The sequence below is a fragment of the Physeter macrocephalus genome, chromosome 5 (assembly GCF_002837175.3).
Source record: "Physeter macrocephalus isolate SW-GA chromosome 5, ASM283717v5, whole genome shotgun sequence".
Lineage (NCBI taxonomy): Eukaryota > Metazoa > Chordata > Mammalia > Artiodactyla > Physeteridae > Physeter > Physeter macrocephalus.
This window is the reverse complement of record NC_041218.1, coordinates 41,145,683-41,165,520: the sequence shown is the minus strand read 5'-3', so window position 1 is coordinate 41,165,520 and position 19,838 is coordinate 41,145,683. Positions and strand designations below refer to the sequence as shown.

At 41.0% G+C, this 19,838-nt stretch overlaps 1 protein-coding gene across 2 annotated transcripts in view; it reads left to right on the top strand.

Moving 5' to 3' along the window:
• The window catches only part of DNAJB9 (DnaJ heat shock protein family (Hsp40) member B9), a 38,545-nt gene extending 18,931 nt beyond the window's left edge, over positions 1-19,614 (top strand). Inside the window, exons 4-5 of one of the 2 annotated variants that reach the window (XR_008617341.1) lie at positions 13,289-13,741; positions 18,908-19,614. Coding sequence is in view for 1 of the 2 variants with exons in the window: in XM_028489873.2 (XP_028345674.1) it covers positions 6,505-6,611 (107 nt within the window). In the remaining variant the exon portion in view is untranslated. Of the gene's footprint in view, positions 1-6,504; positions 6,627-13,288; positions 13,742-18,907 lie in introns of those variants that run through there. The other variant, XM_028489873.2, reaches the window with a different exon arrangement.
• Positions 19,615-19,838: the final 224 nt, after the last annotated feature.

Here is a 19,838-nt window from a genome sequence, read left to right as displayed (position 1 = left end):
ACTGCATGGGAATGTGTGAGCTTATTTTTCAAAAACTTTGAAAATAATAAATCTTCCTTCTCCCAACCCCTTTGAGCTGTGTGCGCAGGGACCTAAACATGCAATTTAAATTTTACTTTAAAGCTATAATAATGGTGTACTGAAAATGTCCCCTATTTGGTAATTACAAATAAACAAAAGAATTCTGTTTTTTCCAACACTTCGGAATATTTTAAAATTGATCATAAAGTAGGTAAAAGAAAATCTCATTGAATTCATGTTTGGACAATTTATAGAATGTGCTTTCAGCCGAGACCGCTAACAGAAAGAATGATGTGAACTTGATGCTGCCAAGGGTTACATTATGGCAACAGAGAAAGGGCTTCCATGGAGGACTTCAGAGCCATTTAGCCCAGGATCCAGCTATGCCTGAAGCCAATACTTGCCTTGGACTCCTCGGTTATGTGAGACCAAAAAAAAAAGTCATCTTTTTACATTAGTTAGACTGATGTAGTTGAATTCTAGCAGCTGCCACTCAATTAAATCCTTGATCAAGTGTCAGGAGCAGTAAGGAATCACATTGGGTTGTCCCAGAGAAGGAAGGGGGAGGACAGGAGGACAAAGGAAGATTATGCTTAGATAAGAAGATGGATATGTGCTGGCCTTGTGAAGAGAGGGATCCTCTGAGACTGGGAGGAAGCAGTGGTGGCAGATTAAAGATGGCAGAGCTTCCCTTCCCACTCAGCTGCCCTGGAAGACTCCATGGAGACAGTGCATGCAGGTCTATGGTTTGATCCCTGAGTGTCTCAGTCTTAATAGCATTTTTGTAAGTCCCTGTGACCAGTCCTGTGGTCATTATACAAATGACCCAAAGTTGTGCTGAGGCATGACAGGGTTATCCAGTTGCCCCAGTATGCTATATATACTTCCCCAAAGTTGTGCTGAGGCATGACAGGGTTATCCAGTTGCCCCAGTATGCTATAAAATATTTCATTTTGACTGAATTCCCCGATGTAAAAAAGAGGTTGGAAAGCACTAGAGAGGATTACCTTGTGGAGCTTCTATCGCAGTGTCTGTGGTAGGTAAAATAGTGGCCTTCCCAAGATGTCCATGTTAATTCCCTGACCCCGTGGATATTAGGTACGTGACAAGGGAGAATTAGGTTGCAGATTGAACTGTTTGTTAATCATCTTTTACATAAGGAGGTTATCCTGGATTATTTAGAAGGGGCTAATGTAATCACAAGGGTCTTTAAATGGGTCAGAGAGAAGCAGAAGAGTCAGAATATGAGAGATGGTGTCCCAAGAAGGACTTGATTTGTCATTGCTGGCTTTGAAGGTAGAGGAAAGGGCTACTAATCAAGGAATGAAGGCAGCTTCTATAACGTTTGAAAAAGGCAAGAAAAAACGTTCTCCCTTAGAGCCTCCAGAAAGCCTCCACAGGCCTGCCAATGCCTTGATTTTAGCCCAGTAGAGTTCATTTCAGACTTCTACCCTCTAGAACTATGAGATAATAAATTTGTGTTGTTTTTTAGCTGCTAAGTTTGTGATAATTTGTTGCAGCTACAATAGGAAAATAATACAGGGTCCTGTAGAGGACAGAGGTTCAGTGCTTGATGGAAAAATCAGGCAGCAGAGGGTGGATGATGATGACAGATGTGGACTGAGGGCCAGGCCTGCCCCATTTTGCTGTCACCATCTTAGTCTCAGGATTCCCGTACATTTCTCAGAGGGTGGCAGGGTGTACCAGTAATGGTATTTACCATCCCATCAGCAGGTAGGTGGGAGATCCAAACCGGATTTAATTTTATTTGGAAAATGAGGTGCTTGCATCAGAATACCATGGAACAATGAAAGTGTTGTTTATCAATTGTGTAACATCAATTTTGAATTTTGTTCATTTATACTCTTTTGAAGTTGCCTTTTGAACCAATTACCAGTGTCAGGTCTTTAAAAGTGTCTATAAAACCCCCAACTGTCCTTTTCTTGGAGGATTTCTATTGTATGAAGTTCATACATTTCTCCCTTTTGACGTTATTTTCACCAGCAGTAGCAGTACTCCATCGTTGTTTATAACCGTCACTAAACTTTCATGAGCTCTTTTTCAACTTGCACCCGCTTTGAGCAGTAGCCAGCTCACTACGAATCTCATCTCTTCTGTTCTTGACCATCCCTCCCACCTCAGTGAACGCTGTTGGGCCCAAACCCTTCTCTTCTTCCCCCTTCCATCCTCATCTGAAGACATCCTGTTGTCTTGTTATCTTAAAGGTGCTGATCGTCATGAAAGATCATGAATTTATCCTCTGTTAGGATTCTAACTAGTCTTCATACTCTTTAAACACCACCCATTATAGTTTGTTAAAAGCTTTCTTTTTATTCCATTCTTTGACCTTTGCATATATTTTCTTCTGTTACCTCTCCACTGAATTCTGTGCACCACATTATTAAAAATAATTATCATTTGTCTATCAACTTCCCAAATTTTGAAATTTGAAGTTGATATGAAACAGTTTCTGCCATATAATAAAAATGCAAAAACAATTCAGTGTCATTTCAAATGGAATCATACTATGAATTAGGCTGATAAACTCTTATATTGGTGGTACCTGGTCACATCTTTTTTCTTTTCCCACCTATTCTCAGTAATGATAGGAACTCTCAGACATTTAATTTTACTCGTTGACTGTGTCTTGGGTAGTCAGGTGCTATTTTTCATATATCTTAAAGTATTTTCCACATTAAACTGTAACATAAAGAGTGACTTTGCAGTCTTTAGTGCTGCTATTATTTCTCATAAAAATCACTTGGTATATATTGGTTGAATTGTAGTTTAAGACATAGTCTTTGTTTTAATTAGATGGATTAAAAAACGTATTTCCCAGAGGTGAAAAGACTTTCTTCAAAATGATATTTTTCATTTTTTCCCAGTATTATTAGGAAAGAAGAAGAAACTACCTTTATTCTGTTTAGCTTACTGCCTGAAGGACAGATTTTTTTCATTTAGTTTCACTGATGCATTAGTATTTGTGATACAGCAGAAGCTGGAACATTACAAATGTCTGCAATTGTTTGCATCGCTGTAGGGAATATAATGTTGTTAATATCTATTACTGGACTAAATGAATGAATTAAGTAGCCAGAAACAAATATGATTGTCAAGCGTGATTTAGTTGGCGTATAGCTTTAGAACAGCTGCCAAATTTAATATGGGGGGGGGTGGAGGAGGGTTTCATGTCATTTGCAAATAACATTTTGCAATGTCGGACACCTCTGTTTTTCCACTAGATGGAGGCCTTGCTTTGCTTTAAAGCCATGGACCGCTTGGGTGCTGCAGTGTGGTATAAAATGAATAAAATTCTACAATTTTTCTTTTTCCTTCTTTGTTCCATTGCTTTTATTGTTAGCTATCATCTGTGCCTTGTGCATGCTTTTGTCCCTTGGAGGGGGCTGTAAAAGAAAGAGAGGATCAAGTTAGAAGCGGGGAGAGCAGGGAAATAAGAGGTTAAAACTGGTGCTAACACAAGCTGCACTGTGAGGAAGGCTGAGGTTTTCCTTTATTTCCTCCCATTTTAGTCATCAGCATCGCCTACCCTGCTCTTGGACACACAGGATACACAGGGCCTCACTTCCTTGTGCATTCCTGATATATTTATTATCAAGATACACCTTTTCAGTGTCCTGTTTCTTCGTAAGGGTTTAGATTTATGTTTTGGTTCTTCTAATACTGTACTCATTGAGGCACGGTACTAGGAGCTTTCACATCAACCATCTCATCTCATTCTCACCAAGAAAAATAGCTGTTAGCTATTCTGGCAAGGTAATTTGCTAAAAGGTTTTCCAAACTGATGTGTTGTGGGTATTTCCACAATATTTCAATATTGTGGTTCAGTAAATTTGGAGTACATTGTGATAGACACTATTAAAAAACATGTATTTATTGCAGGATTTCCCTGAGTCTTTAACAGTGACTTCTGGCTGTGAGAAGTCCTCACTCCCTCACCCATCAATGATATTTCTGCTACCCGAGGGTGCTACCCTTTCTTTTGTGTTTGGTGTATAAGGATCTCCTGGTATAGAACAAGCATTCTTCTTGAAGATCAGCTGTTCTTATTAAAAACACTACTTAGGACAACTGTAGCTCTAGCTAGCACCTCTACAGAATTATGGGGAAGAAAGGAGGGAGCTAAATCTCCAGGACAGCAGATGAACCTTTGCCTTCCTGGCAATGAGTAGGATGGAAGCATCCAGCTATAGCATCTCTTTTGTGTCACCTTTTGTTGCATGTATATTAAAAGTTGAGTACCTCCTAAACCTGCCACTGGTTTACAGGCATTACCTGTAAAGTTCTTCTCCTCTGTCACTAATTCCTGGATTGTAGATAATGGCTTTCAATTGTTCCAAGTTGTTCCAATCTAATGGTTCATATTTACTGGAGATCATGGATATTAACACATACTTTTTTATCTAAAGGCTAACTTGTATAAGATACTAATGGATAAAAATGTTTCAGTAAATTAAATATTCCGTGTCACAGTGGGGCTCATAGACCTGGGGAAAATTAAGCCGCAAGTTTCGCAGTTCTCCAAGGACAGGGATCTTTAGAGCTCTGCAGGATAAGGATCTGCCAGCAGAAATGCTGGAGCCAGCCTCATATGAGACCTGATATCACTACCCCACTAATTACCTGAATTGGTGGTGGCCCAGCTCCCTGGCTCTTTTTCTCTCTCTTGGTGACTTTTTTTAATCACAGGCCTCTTGGCCTTCTCTGGCCCTGACCTTTGGTCAGTGCCAGTGTAGTCCACAGATCTCAATGGCTGAATCTTGAGACAGAAGGTTCGATCTTGATTCCTTCTTTCCTTAGAAGGCCTCCATGCTACTTACACAAATTTATTCATACCCTCCAGCATCCTTCAGGAGTTTCTCTTGCTGTGTTTGCCACAACCCCCATAATATACATGTATATTACTTATTACAGTTCTGCATCATTGGACATCTTATCATCAAAAGCCCCAAACAAGCAAACAAACACCTCTTACAACAGATCACTAAATGCAACTCTTGCTTTTGCTTCAGAGGAGGGCAGAGGCTTCAAAGGCTGGGAGCAATGCAGTAGATGTTAAGTACTACCAGCAGGGCTTCCCTGGTGGTGCAGTGCTTGAGAGTCCACCTGCCGATACAGGGGACACGGGTTCGTGCCCCGGTCTGGGAAGATCCCACATGCCACGGAGCGGCTGGTCCCGTGAGCCATGGCCGCTGAGCCTGTGCTCCGCAACGGGAGAGGCCACAACAATAAGAGGCCCGCATACCGCATAAAAAAAAAAAAAAAAAAGTACTACCAGCAAAGGGCAGATGTGCTAAGATGTTGTGAAGTCTGGTTCTGCCCCCATTTTCCAATGCCCACCTCTGGACTGGGAACTGGGAACCAAGGGGCTGAGCAGGAAGTTGAATAGCACCTGTTGGAGGAGGCCCCCAGCATCAAGGGAACTACAGAGAAGAGGTCCTGTGTGTGAGTGCGTGTGTGCATGTATGTGTGTGTTTCTCATGAGGAGTGGTCTCAGAAGAGCCTACCGAAGTCCTCCACAAAACAGTTCTCTTTGACCATCTGCTCAACTCAGTGAGCACCAAAGCAATAAGACAACTGTACCCAGGCTTACCTGCCCTTCCTCCTTGTCCTTCTCCTCTCACTCTGGTCCCTGCTGAGGGGCCCCAGAGGGTAGTAGCAACTAGAGAAAGGAAGATGAAGGGGTCCACCATGTCCTGGGCTTCTCACTGCAAGTTTTCTGGCCTCAGGACCATCTATCTTGCAGATGAAGGAAGTGGGGAGTGGGGTTTGGAGGGAGTAAAACTGCATAGAGAATAAAGTTTTAGTATTAAATTTGGCAAGATGTTCTATTGCCCAAAATGCTTAGGGGGCTTAAAATTTTTTTATGATGAAATATACATAATATAAAATTTACCATTTTAACCATTTTAAAGTGTACAGTTCAGTGGCATAAAGTACATTCACATTGTTGTGCAACTGTCACCACTGCCCATCTCCAGAACTTTTTCCTCATCTAAACTGAAATTCTATACCCATTAAACAATAACTCCCCACTCCCCCTTCCTCCAACCCCTAGTAAGCACTATGCTACTATTCTGTCTCTGTGAATTTGACTCTTTGGGTATGCTCTGTATAACTGGATTCATACAGTATTTGTCCTTTTGTGAATGACTTATTTCACTGAGTATAATGTCCTCAAGTTTTATGCATGTTGTAGCTTGTGTCAGAATTTCCTTCCTTTTTAAGGCTGAATAATATTCCTTGTATGTATATACCACATGTTGTTTATCCATTCGTCTGTTGATGAACACTTGGGTTGCTTCCACCTTTTGGCTGTTGTGAATAATGCTGCTATGAACATTGGCCTACTAGTATCTGTTGAGTTCCTGTCTTCTTTTGGGGCATACACTTAAGAGTGGAATTGCTGAGTCATATGATAATTCCGTTTAACTTCTTGTGTAACTGCCAAACCTTTTTTCTCAGCAGCTGCACCACTTTGCATTGCCACCAGCAAAAACGCACAAGGGTTCCAATTTCTCCACATCCTCACCAACGTTTTAGAAGACTTTTTATTACATATACTGAGCTGAATATCTGCTGGACCAGCCCATGATTTCCTTCAAGGGCTCAGAAGAGCAAGCTGTGAGAGCCAGTGTAAAGGGTTGAGTGGAGTGAGTGTAACTGAGCAGGACCCTATGGGGCCTTCCGAGGACAGACCCCTCCCCCCATGTCCTCTGCTATATCTCTTCTCCAAGTACCTAGATAACAGTATCAGATGCACATTTCCTGAGTTGATTTACAGAGGCTAAAACTCCCACCAAATGGAAGACATTAACTGCTTGATGACTGTGAGCACATAGCCCCCAGACCTACTGGAGCCTAAGGATTGATAATGTTAACCCCTGTGACACTGCCCTGTTACCATCAGCCAGTCAGGGAATTGTGCACAAGCTGATCTCATACCCGGGAAATCCCCTCCCTCGCCTGGCCTTTAAAAATGCTTCCCTGAAACCCATGGGGAATTTGGGTTTTTTGAGCATGAATTGTCCTGGACTCCTTGTCTGGCACCTTACAATAAATGCTGCACTTTCCTTCACCGCAACTCAGTGTCAGTAGATTGGCTTTACTGAGCGCATCTAGTGGACCCAAGTTTTGGTTTGGTAACATGACGATAGCTACCTTTTGCTTGCTCTCTACATCCTATGGGGTCCAGTTTGGAAGCAGTCAGATGGCAGTGACTGTTAGGAAGTGGCTGAGGCTGGTGCAGTTTCCTCTGTCAACAAAATCGTGAGGCAGTAGGCTTTGCTTCTTAAGATCTGAGAACGAGGAAGGCCCAGAGCTCTGGGTCATAGTCTTACCTCTTTGTATCTTCCGTGCCTACAAGTGGGCAAAGTGAGTAAAACCAAGGCATGCAAATCGGTTCTTTATTTTGTACAGATTTGTCCTTTCCATTCTTTTCAAAAAGATAGGAATAGTTACAGAGCTAGACCCTCATGACTCAGAGATTATCAACCCACTTTTGCAGACTGTTTATTTTTGTCTTCCTCTTTTATCATATGGCTAGTTTTGAGGTCAGAATGAAGACTACTAAAACCTGCAACATTAATGGTCATGGTTTCTTTTCCTCTCATTGTCCAACTTAATCTTCCTTGGAGCTTCTTATCGAATACACAGTGGTACATGGGTGCCATCTCCTATTTCCGCAGCTTTATCAATGGTGGAAATTAGTCCTAATTTAGCCCTTTTTATGAACTTACTAATTTCTTCATAAAATGTGTTCATAAACTTCTACAGCCATGGTCCACAGTTACGCAATTAAAGTTGGATAAAATGAGCATTTTCTGGCTGATAAAAGCTGAATGAAGTAGCTAAGGGCCTCGGGTGAAACCAAGGGTCCCCTACCCAGCATTAATCAGCAACATTAATTGATAATCCTAGCAGTTATCCTTAGCACTTCACAAGCATTAAGTAAACCTCACAACATCTTGTGAAGCAGATATTTTTTTCTCTGTTTTTACAGATGAGGAAATGATCTTAAAATGACTAAGAAGCAAATTGCTTAGAGAGTATCTGCCTAAGCCTTTGACTTTTCAGTCATGTGGCGGGGGAAAAAGGACGGATAGATGGTTTCTCCTTCTCCACCTTCCCTTCCCCAGCTAAAAGGCTGCTTGGAATTTCAAAAACATTTTTGAAACGACATTATTATTATTTTTTCCTTTTTGCCAAGGTCTTTGAAGACTTTAGAAATCATGAAAAATCTATTTCTGTAATTAAAATGTGAAAACAAAAGCTATCTGTAGCCAAAAAACATCCCATTAATGTGATTTCTTTGTGGTGGATTGACAAGTTCAAAGCAGGAATGTATGTTGCCATGGCCACCAGATTGTATTTGCTCTGCTGGTTCATTTGACTTAGCTGCTGGAGGAGGGTAGCTTTCAGCCAGGAATCACTGAGCATTGTTAGAATAGATTTGTAATTTTTATGTAACACCTTCTCTTTATAGATCTACACAGATTACAGCGGCAAATTGTTTACAGTCACTTTAGGGACAGAGTTTTCAGAATCTCTCAGGAATATAAACGGCAGAAGGGGTCATAGGAGAATGCCTTTTCTCCCTTCTCAAACATCTCATCCGTAACAGGCTGTAAATAAATATTTGTCAAAAAGATGGGGGATGGATGAATGGATGACTCATTTTCATGCACCCGCTGCCTGAGTTAAACTTTGGGTTTATGGGGAGGGAGGTTGGGAAAAGAAGTTGCGATACAGAAGAAAGGGAAGGGGAAAGGGGGATGTCAGGAGAGAGAAGGAAGCAGACATTCTGGAGTGGTTTGTAATCTTTCAGATACAGGGGTTCAGAATGAAAGCTGTCCTTCTGCAGTGACAGAGGGAGAGAGATTAAGAGTGAGTGGGAGAGATTATGTGTGCTACTTTCCTAAGACCACTGAAGTCAAATACACAGAAAGCAGTTAAATCTTATTAGCCCGATGATGCTCCCAACCTCCTCTAACTGTCTTCTTTTACTATGGTTATAGGGTCTAATAGTAACTGAGAAACGGTTGGGCAGCTCCCCGTCTGGAGGGTCAGGGGTGGTTTCCTGGTGCGGAGCCAAAGAATGAAGTTTTGCTTCATTTATCAGGGCCAGGTGACTTTCATTTTGAATCATGCATTTTCCTTCCCTGATAAATGAAGCCTCCTGCCAAGGCCTTTGGATCAGAAAAGGCTCCTGCTCCTCACATACAGCAGCAAGCATTCACATTGTAAAATGATGGTTCCGGAGTAGCAGTGGAAGTGGCAATATTTCATAGTGAGTGGTTATCTCCCTTCCTTCTCACTGCTACCCCATGTTCAGTGTTGTCTAAGCAAATTCTGGTGGTGTCTTTTGTGTCTCTATATGCCTAAGTAAGCAACAGGCAGGATAAAGTAAATATCTTCCAAATCTCCATTTATCATGAACACAGATTATAGTTTCGGCTCTTTTGCTTGATGCAAGTAAGCTGACAGAGGTATATCCATTGGCAGCAAATCTTATGGCTGACCTAGCTGCTGAATTTATGTCTGTATTTTTCCTGGGGAGGGATAAATTGTGATATAAAATTTTTTGGTGCTAATGCTCCCTGACCTTTCTGCCTCACTCCTCCGATTCAGCCCTGAAAGTACACCTTTTCAGAGCTCTAGTCCCATTTCACCCATTTCCTCCTCAGCTTCCTCAACCGCCACCTGCCACCAGTTACATCCTTTGCTCAGTTATTCCATGGCCCTTGTGGGTAACTGTTTGATCATGATAACCTGATACACTAATTCACAACAAGTATTTATGGATGATAATAACGAAGTGTATAATTTCTCAAATGTTTCCACTAAGATCCTAAATTCACTAAAGTGAATAAGTATCTCTAATGGGGCTGAGGGACAGGTGGGAGGCAGGGGTGTAAGGTTGGGGGAAGAAAGGCCGGAGGGGAAGTGCTTAAAAAGTCTATTTTAAATGAGTTATCGTTTCGGTTACTTAATGCTCTAGCCCATCTGAAATTCCCAGTAGAATACACTCTCTACATGCCTTGTTCATCCTGTACTTTTGCAAACTTCCAGCACACCGCTGTGCACTTTTGAAGGTAAACAGGTAAATCTTATTCAGATGAATAAATCTCTGTTACCCTTTATCCCATCCTTTAAAAAATTAGTAGTATTAATATATTATAAAAGTAATATTTGCTTTTGTAAACTTCAAGTAATACAGAGGAGTATCAAGAAAAATGTCCCCTATTCTTAATTCCATTCTTTTTGGAGAAAATCACTGATAATAATTTGCTGGTTATTGTTTTCAGACTTTTTTTTTCTTTTTTGGTAAATGCATATCATTATATGATCTGTAATGTGTGCCTGTGTTTTAGCTTTAATCAATACCTTAGGGCTGATTAGTTAATCTTTGATGTACCCTAATCAAGGTAAACTTTCAAGGAATGGTTAGTTACCATTGAAAGACTAATCAGAAGTCCCCACTCTGGAGGAGCTAGTTCTCCAGTTTTTATTTTTTAGTACAATGGATATTAGAAATAATATTTCCTTAGTAAGACTATTAGTGTTAAAGATATGTGAATTGGTTAGAAATATTATATAGGCCCTCCTGCCCTTGATGAATAGGGAATAAGAATTTAAGTGCAATCCTATACCATTTGCCTGGCACTCTAGGTTGAGGATTTTATTCTGTCTTGTGGGCACTTCTTTGAGCTAAGAGAATTGAGTGTAACTGTGTTTGTGCCTGCCAACTAATAAATTTTTGTCTCCTGAGCAAAAGTCGATGTGAGACCTGCTTTCATTGTACCAAATACCCACTGGCGGGGTAGTTGTGGGAGAAGAGTCCTTTACTATCACCTACTTCTCACCTTTAGAGCCTACAGCTCTCTATGAAAAAGAACCTGATGATTGTGAACAAGTTGAGTTGGGTCAGTTCCCAATGTGTGTATAATAATATAAATAAATAATAAGTAAACAGATACTAAAGTATATACTCATTTAAAACACAAAAAGAAATAGGATTATAAATATATACTGTCTGCTCAAGATATGTTGTTGAATAAATTTCTAATTATAGGAATTTTGTGTACCTGCAGAATATTGGTGGAAGAGATTTTTGGGTAAGATGGACTTTTACAAATCTTCTTAAATTTCTATCACATAAGTGAATATTTGTCCTGCTGATGAGTTATCTCTTGAGGCAGGCTAGGCATTTTAAAATATTTACTTATTTCCTGATTTTAATAGTAAAATACATTAGTCATGGAAAGATCGAAAAAAATCCAGAAGAAAATAAAAATCATCCCTAATCCTCTCATTTGGATATAACTGTGTTATTGACAGTTTGGTGTGTTTCCTTCCAGTGCGAGTGTGTGTGTGTGTGTATGTGTGTGTGTACATCTGTACATACTTATAAATAAAATCATACTGTAAAATCATACGGTTTTGTGTTATGCTTCTTTCATTTTAGCATTATATAGGGAGCATTTCTGCAGATCATTAAGATGACTTGAAAGCATAATTCTGTAATTGTCTAATAATTCCACCTTATAGATGGACCATAGCTAAATCATTTCCCTGTCATCGGATATTTACATATCTAGATTTTTTGTTTTAATATTATCATATTGTGACATATTTTAGACCTAAAGTTTTGCCCTCATCTCTGATGCTAGACTTCCACGTATAATTTGGAAAGCATAGTTTATACATGACCTATTTCATCCTTCTCATTCATCTGTCATCCTCCAAAAATAAACAAAAAGAAACTCTGTGACCTCATGCTCTGTCGTTTAGAAATATTTGAAAGGCTTTTAGGGAAAAAAATTAGAATGTTCTAAGGAAGAGTACTGTTGGTGTTACAAGCTATGCTTTTGTTTTGAAAAAAGAAAAAGCCACTTTGTTTTCTTTCTAATGGCTAGTTTAGGAAGCATGGGTTTAGGATTCTAGTCTGACTTGACCATCAGAGTAGCTCCTTGCTCAGCGCCATTCTTTCCCAATGGATCTGGCTTGTTCTGCCATCATAATGCCATCCACTGAATGCCATCCCTGCCATCCCTTCAATCTGAGCTCAAATGATCCTTCCTCCTTTATTCCTGTTCTTTTTGTTGTTGTTGTTGGAGGGGAAATAAACATTTAAAGCTTTTGTGTGGCCCCCAGCAGGTGCCAATGGCATCCATGGAGCATCCCAGCCCCAAGCTCTACAAAGTAGGAGTGAGGTGGTGCTGGCCATCTTGCTTACTGGTGAAGCAGAGAGAATTCACAGCTGTTCCCCGCCAGCCTTCTCATCTCATGAGTCTGTGAAGTGACAGTTTCCATGGGCTCGAAGTAGATGTTAGGAAAATTTTTAGTGAGGAAAATTTTTAGTGTCCTCTGACCCTGGAAGCTGCTAATTAAAGTGCCACCAAGATGCTTCCATCGGCTCTGAGCTGGTTACACATACATTTGAAAGAGCTGCCCTTTCGCCTTTCTGTCTCTTGTACCCCATTGTGAGTGCTGTGGGTGGTCAGCAGATAATAACTGATAATAACCCTCTCCTATCCTTTCAAACCTCTACAGAAATGCAAATTTCTGCCTTCAGAAGAAAGCACACAGGCATATGAATTTTATATCAGCAGGGATTATCAATGAGTCATGCTTGATGTTGTTGTATAAACCATTCAGGTGGGAAGGCTAGCACTGCAATAAGAGAATACGGTGGGGAGTGTCTCTCTTTCCTGAATGTTCAGTTATCAGAGAGCACACAATACACACGCGTCCCAGCCCACAAAAACACAATTACATAAAATGTATGCCAAAATCTCCACAGGGAGGAAAGCTAAACTCTTCAAAATCAAATGTTTATCACAATGCAGGAGAAAAAATCTGGAAGGTGGTAAGCAGAATTAATACCTGAGCAAGTTCCCAAACTCATGCAGATGTGTTATTTATGCCCTTAATTGTTATTTCCAGTAGGTTTCTGGCTGCCAGTGCACCTGAGTTAAATACTGTAAAATAACAGATGTCACACGTCACAAGAACGATAGGGAGTCAACATAAGCAGCAGCATAAATCTGATTACCTTAGGTACTCGGGGAAAAAAAAGAGGAAGTCCACAAAAACGGATGAGCCCGTGGCTGTAATTTATAAAACAAATGATCCCATTCAAATATGTTCTACAATAATTATATATCTGCACTGAATATACTGAGAGACAAGCCATCCTGAAATAACAGCCTATTTGGGTAACAAAGTTTCCCTTCATTTTTAAAAGGACAAAGGAAAGGGGAGAATGAGAATGAATAAGAGGCAACAAAAGAAGAGAACCAAGTCAGCCAGTGCCATTTTGTAGAGAAAGACATGTGGGACGCAAGAAAAAGACTGAGAAGAACCTTCGATGTAAATTTTAAAAGCATCATTAATGATCCGGCAGAGAGAAGATGTTCCAATGAGGCTTATAATCTAGCACCAAATGATGGTGCTGAGAACACCACAGACTGAGCTAGTTTACAAAGACTTAAGGGAGCTCAGAGATTTGAGAAAAAAAAAAAAAAAAAAAGTACAGGATACAACTGAGAAAAGTGAATACAAACACACCACCCGGGAAAAAAAAATCTTAAATAAGGATACCCAGTTGGAGAAGAACTGTGTAAAGCCTGGATGTGGAGTGAAAGCTGATTGCAAATCCTATCAGAATTGCAAGGTATTATTTCAACAGTTCCAAACGGTGAGAGTTCTCTCTTGGGGTTTTTAGTGAAGAGGTGTCTTTTTTTTTTTTTTTTAATAAATTTACTTATTTATTTTTGGCTGCGTTGGGTCTTCGTTGTTGGGTCTTCGTTGCTGCACGCGGGCTTTCTCTAGTTGTGGCAAGCAGAGGCTTCTCTTTGTTGTGGTGCGTGGTTTTCTCATTGCGGTGGCTTCTCTTGTTTCGGAGCTCAGGCTCTAGGCGCACGGGCTTCAGTAGTTGCGGTGCACAGGCTTCAGTAGTTGCGGCACATGGGCTCAGTAGTTGTGGCTCATGGGCTCTAGAGCGCAGGATCTGTAGTTGTGGTGCACGAGCTTAGTTGCTCCGCGGCATGTGGGATCTTCCTGGACCAGGGCTGGAACCCGTGTCCCCTGCATTGGCAGGAGGATTCTTAACCACTACGCCACCAGGGAAGTCCTGCAGAGGTGTCTCTTTATGAAGCATTGACAAAGGAACTCATGTCCCTCTTTACTAACATAATGAGATCTTCATTACATAGCTGACTAAATGAACCTTGGTCACGGTGTAGAGTACATTTGGGGTCGTGTAAATATGCACGTGTGGCTGAAACTGTTCTGATTCTATCATTTCTAGTTAAACAATTTAACAGAAATTTGATTATACCAACTTATAATTTTCAGAGCCTAAGAAACTATTTAAGGATAATAGCATTTACTAAATACCAGGCATTGTTGTAAGCACTTTACATATTTAACTAAATCCTTATAACCCCCCCAAGTAGGTCCAGTTGTTTTCCTCCTCATCAGATGGGGAAACCAGGATGCAGAGCTTAATGAAACATCCCTAAATCATACATTAATAAATGGTGATTCTGGGATTCAAACCCAGGCAGACTGTTCATGACCTTTCAGCACTACACAGAACTTCTGTGTATGGGTAGAAAAAGAGGCTTACTCCATAATTCCCTTCAATTTGTCAGATAAACTTTATCTCTGAATAGGACTGGAAAGGCTGATGATCTATGGCCAGGCTATACCATTCATCCTCCTGTATGCCTACATGTCTCCTCACTCCCAAATACCCAGTCCCCTTCCAAAGGTGATCCAAGTGGTCTGCCAAGACACGGGGTCAAAGGTTAAAGTCTGTAGCTCCAGCACCGGGACCTTTTTCATCTTTGGCCCATTGAGCTGCGATGGTCTTTGAGAGACATGGACATGCCAGAGACTATGAAAAGCTTTTATAGATCTAAGTATCCCTCATGAATTTTGTCATTCAGTTGAGAAATTAAAACTAGTTAATTCTGGGAGGTTACTAAAAACAACTGAAGTAATATAATTTTTGAAACATACTCCATGAAAACATACATTAGTATATATTATTTATGAAACGTTGGTTTCTTTGCAAACACTCTTTGTCCCCACAGAACGATGAATTACAGATCGCTGCCCACATGACAGTGTTTTGAAGGAATCAATAAAATTGTGACTATCAAAGAATACATTTCTCACTGGGCTGCCATGGTGCTCTTCTGTTTTCCTCCCTGTCTTGAGTCTCCCAGCATTAGAGTCATGACTTTTTACTGGGCAACAAAAGCACACTGCCTCTGAAAGAGCGTCATTCAAATCCATGTGCAAAGCATGGTGAGTGTCTTGTAACTGACCAAGTTCCCTTCCCTGCATTGGCACCTGTGAACCTCAGAGTCAGAGTTGTGACACAGCCTTGATAAGTGTTGCTCTTTAATCTCTCACCATCTTTCCTATTCTTAACATTTACCCAGTCTCTTGACTTATTATTTTACTGTTATGGGCTGAATTGTGCCCCACAAAAATTGGTACGTTGACATCCTAACCCCCAGTACCTCAGACTGTGACTATGTTTGGAGACAGACTCTTTAAAGAGGTGATTAAGTTAAAATAAGGTAATTAGGGTGGGCCCTAATCCAATGTGATTGGTTTCCTCATAAGAGGAAATTTACACACAAACATGTACAGAAGGAAGACCATGTGAAGTCACAGATAGAAGATGGCCATTTATAAGTCAAGTAAGAAGAAACCAATCTGAATGGTGAGAAAATAAATTTCTGTGGTTTAAGCCTTCCAATCTGTGGTACTTTGTTAGGGCCACCTGTTATGGACTGAATTGTGCCCCCCAAAGCCAGGAAGACAGGCTCAACCAGAAACCAATCCTGCTGGCACCTTGATCTTGAAATTCTAGCCTCAAGAACTGTGAGAAAATTAATTTTTGTTCATAATTACTAAGCTCTCGTTTCTCTGAGTGGGGCTTAGGAGTAAACAAGTCAATGGAAATGAACCCTTCTTTTGAGAAGGATGGAGCAGATGGACCAGAAAACAGAGTCTGAGCTCCAACTGGGAACTGCTGTGTTTGGGTCATTGCAGTGGACTGAATGTTTGTGTTATCCCAAGTTCGTATGTTGAAATCCTAAGCCTCAGTGTAGTAGCATAATGAGGTGGAGTCTTTCGGAGGTAATTAAGTCAAGAACCTTCATAAATGGGGTGAGTGTCCTTATAAGAGAGGCTCTTGCTCTCTTTTAGCCACGTGAGGATACAATGAGTAGTTGGCAGTCTGCAACCTGGACAAGAGCTCTCACTAGAACCCATCCATACTGGAACCCTGATCTGGGGCTTCCAACCTCCAGAACTGTGAGAAATAAATTTCTGTTGTTTATAAGTCAAGCCACGCAATCTGTGGTACTTTGTTACAGCAATCCACACTGACTAAGGTGTGTAGGAACTGACTGGACTTGCCTCTTCAACTCTAGCATGGGAGCCTTAGTGGTGACCCAGCCCAGTGATGGTCCAAAAAGACTTGTTTTAGTGTGAATCTGCTGCCAGCCACATCCACCCTGAGCCAGAGTGTCCCAATCCCAAGGATAATTTTCCCTGGGACTGGGAGAATTGGAGATTAGATAGACTATAGGTTTGGTACCACTTATTGATTCTTTTACTTCATCTGAGAAATACCTTTCACCTTTTAAGAGACTGAGATTGAATTCTCAGTTCAATAGGTTTATGTGATGAGATCAAAAGGATTATGCTCAACATTTTATGCTTGTTTCATGTCTCCTGGCTCACTCAGAGATCATCCAGAATGAGAGGCTGGAAATAAGCTGATAGAATTAAAATGTAGCGTGGGGCATATCCAGAGAAAAATAAGTTCTAAGACAGAGTTGTGTGCCTGATTCTGCCTACTACAGGTGTCTTTAATCAGTCAAATGAGATACCTGGCATAGGTTTTCTAGTATAAGAATACCTAGATTACCAGCAGCACAGCACAGGGAGATCAGCTCGATGCTTTGCGACGACCTAGAGGGGTGGGATAGGGAGGGTGGGAGGGAGACGCAAGAGGGAGGGGATATATGTATGCATATGGCTGATTCACTTTGTTGTACAACAGAAACTAATACAGCATTGTGAAGCAATTATACTCCAATAAAGAGGTATTAAAAAAAAGAATACCTAGATTCATTATTTAGTTATATACATATATATTATGCAGCATATATAAAGGTTTATTATATATATGCATATATATATATATATATCTATATACACACACACACACACACACAGAGGGAGAGAGAGAAAGAGAGAGAACGTTATTGGAGGGATTCATCACAGAATGTATAGGCTTAGACATGTGATGGCTTCTACACAACACACACACACACACACACACACACAGAGGGAGAGAGAGAAAGAGAGAGAACGTTATTGGAGGGATTCATCACAGAATGTATAGGCTTAGACATGTGATGGCTTCTACACAATCCCAGAGTAAAAATGGAAACCAGGGCAGTCTGGTAGGTCTCTAGACAGTGGAAACTATCTGACCATCTTTTACAGGCCCTGCTTCTGGAATGAATGTGATCCAAACTTTATTTTTTTAAGCTAAAAAAATATCACTCTTCTCAAAGTTCAAAGTCCAGAGAGAGAGGGTCACACTCCATGACTTTGTGCCAAATCTCTGCTTAGGGTAAGGTACAGTTCCACTAAGACTTCACAGAGAGGTGAAGAAGTCATTCCTCTAAAGGCAATTAGGATAACAGTAGAAAGAGGGAATGAATCTCGTTTAGCCAAACAATAATAATAACAACGACAACAATAATGACAACAAATGTCCACTAGATTCTAAGTCCTTCTTGTTTCGGATCTCATGATCTGCCCAGGGTGACTCCTTTTCAGTGTGTTTCAGGCTGTTCTTGGCACCCTGTCTGAAAGAGGATGTCTACCTCTTGCTTTAAAAATCTATGTAACTGATCATAAAGAGTTGTTAGCATTATTTAAGCTCTGGCCCAGCGCATAGTTTTAAGGACTGAATTACCATCTGCTGATGTTCAGGGCATGGTGTCTTATCACTGTCTCCCCGGCTGTGCTGGATGTGCTTTGCTAGTTCATGGAGGAAGCAGGGTGGTGTGAAGCTGCCCCTCTGCACCTTACTCTGTGTCTGTGTGCTTTTAGCTGGCTGCTGTCTTGTTGTCAGGCTACTCTGCCCCAAGGCTAGATGATGAGGGCTTTCAACTCATCTTGCTGGGAATGACATTTAGTTTTGGTTTAAGCACAGCCTGTCCACATCATGTAGGCTAGCATATGTTACTTGGGAAGGAAGAAGATTCTGAGAGTCCATAGTACTCCCAGGAATGATTTTTTCTCAAATTAATTAGCAGTCACTTTGAAGGGGAAACAAAGTAGTGATAAACTGTGGGTGGATAGGTAATAGTAACAAGTATACAGGAAGGCCACCTTCATGGGTCCCTGGGCAGCCCCAGGAATGCAGGGGCCTAGAATGGTAGGGCTTCCTCACTTCACTGTCAGAGCATTTATGTTCACTCTCACCCCTCAGCACTTCGCTTCCCTTATTAAGTACCCAGAATCCTGCTGCTCTTTCTCAGGTCTTGTTAGAGCAGACCAAAGGTAGCTTAATAAACACCAACCCACACCAAGGTGCTAAGAACTGGGTGGACTGCTCTTCCAAGGGAAAAGTGCATTTTTAAATGGTAGAGCAATTTGTAGCACGATGGAATCAACTATTTTGGTGGGATTTAGTTAACATAGTAGGGGGGAAAATATTATTGGACAATGGGGGTCGTCTTCTTATCTTTTTTTTTTTTTTTTTTTTTTTTTTTGGTGGTACGTGGGTCTCTCACTGTTGTGGCCTCTCCCGTTGCAGAGCACAGGCTCCGGACGCGCAGGCTCAGCGGCCATGGCTCACGGGCCCAGCTGCTCCACGGCATGTGGGATCTTCCCGGACCAGGGCACGAACCCGTGTCCCCTGCATCGGCAGGCAGATTCTCAACCACTGCGCCACCAGGGAAGCCCTTCTTCTTATCTTTGAAAGTGTACTTTATTGACCATTTCCTGATTCTGAACATGTGCAACCTTAGCGGGGGGGACATACAGCTATTGTGGAGAGAGGGAAATAACACTGATCAAGAAAGGGGCCCAGTTTCCTTTGGCTGCAAACAAGGTCTGTGCTTTAAGGGAAGGGCTAGTAGGAGAAAAGCTGGAAAAGCTGGTTTGAATGGCATTTAGCTAACAAAACTCTCTCCTCTCTTAGCTCTCCTTAACCCCAGGAGAGATCACACTTTTTACCATCATACAAAGACCAAACCGGTGAATATACACTTAGAGAGCCTACGCAGATAAACCATAAACTAATCGAGGGCAATGATTATACTTTCAACTCCTTTGTATAACACCATCCACCCTCATTTATTCAGTTCGTTTAGCAAACATTTATTGAGTGTCTACTATTTGCCAGACACTATGCTAGATGTTAGTGATTCTACATGATTAAGTTGTGGTTTCTCTCCTTAGAGAGTGCACAGTCTAGCAAGGAAGACAGATGGGCACACGATAGTTTTAAAACAATGTGTGAAGTGCATTCTTAGCTGTAGGAATAAATTGCTATCGTATCATTGAAGAGGAAGAACTAATTCTGTCTAGCTTTAGAGAGACTCTGGCATTTGAGCCGGTCCTTGAAGGACAAGAAGATTTCTCAGTATCTCATTAGCTCAGCATCCTGAATATAGCAAAAGTTTAATAAATGTCATTGTCTAACAATCTAAGAGATGGAGGAAACTAGAATTCCTTGAAAGTGG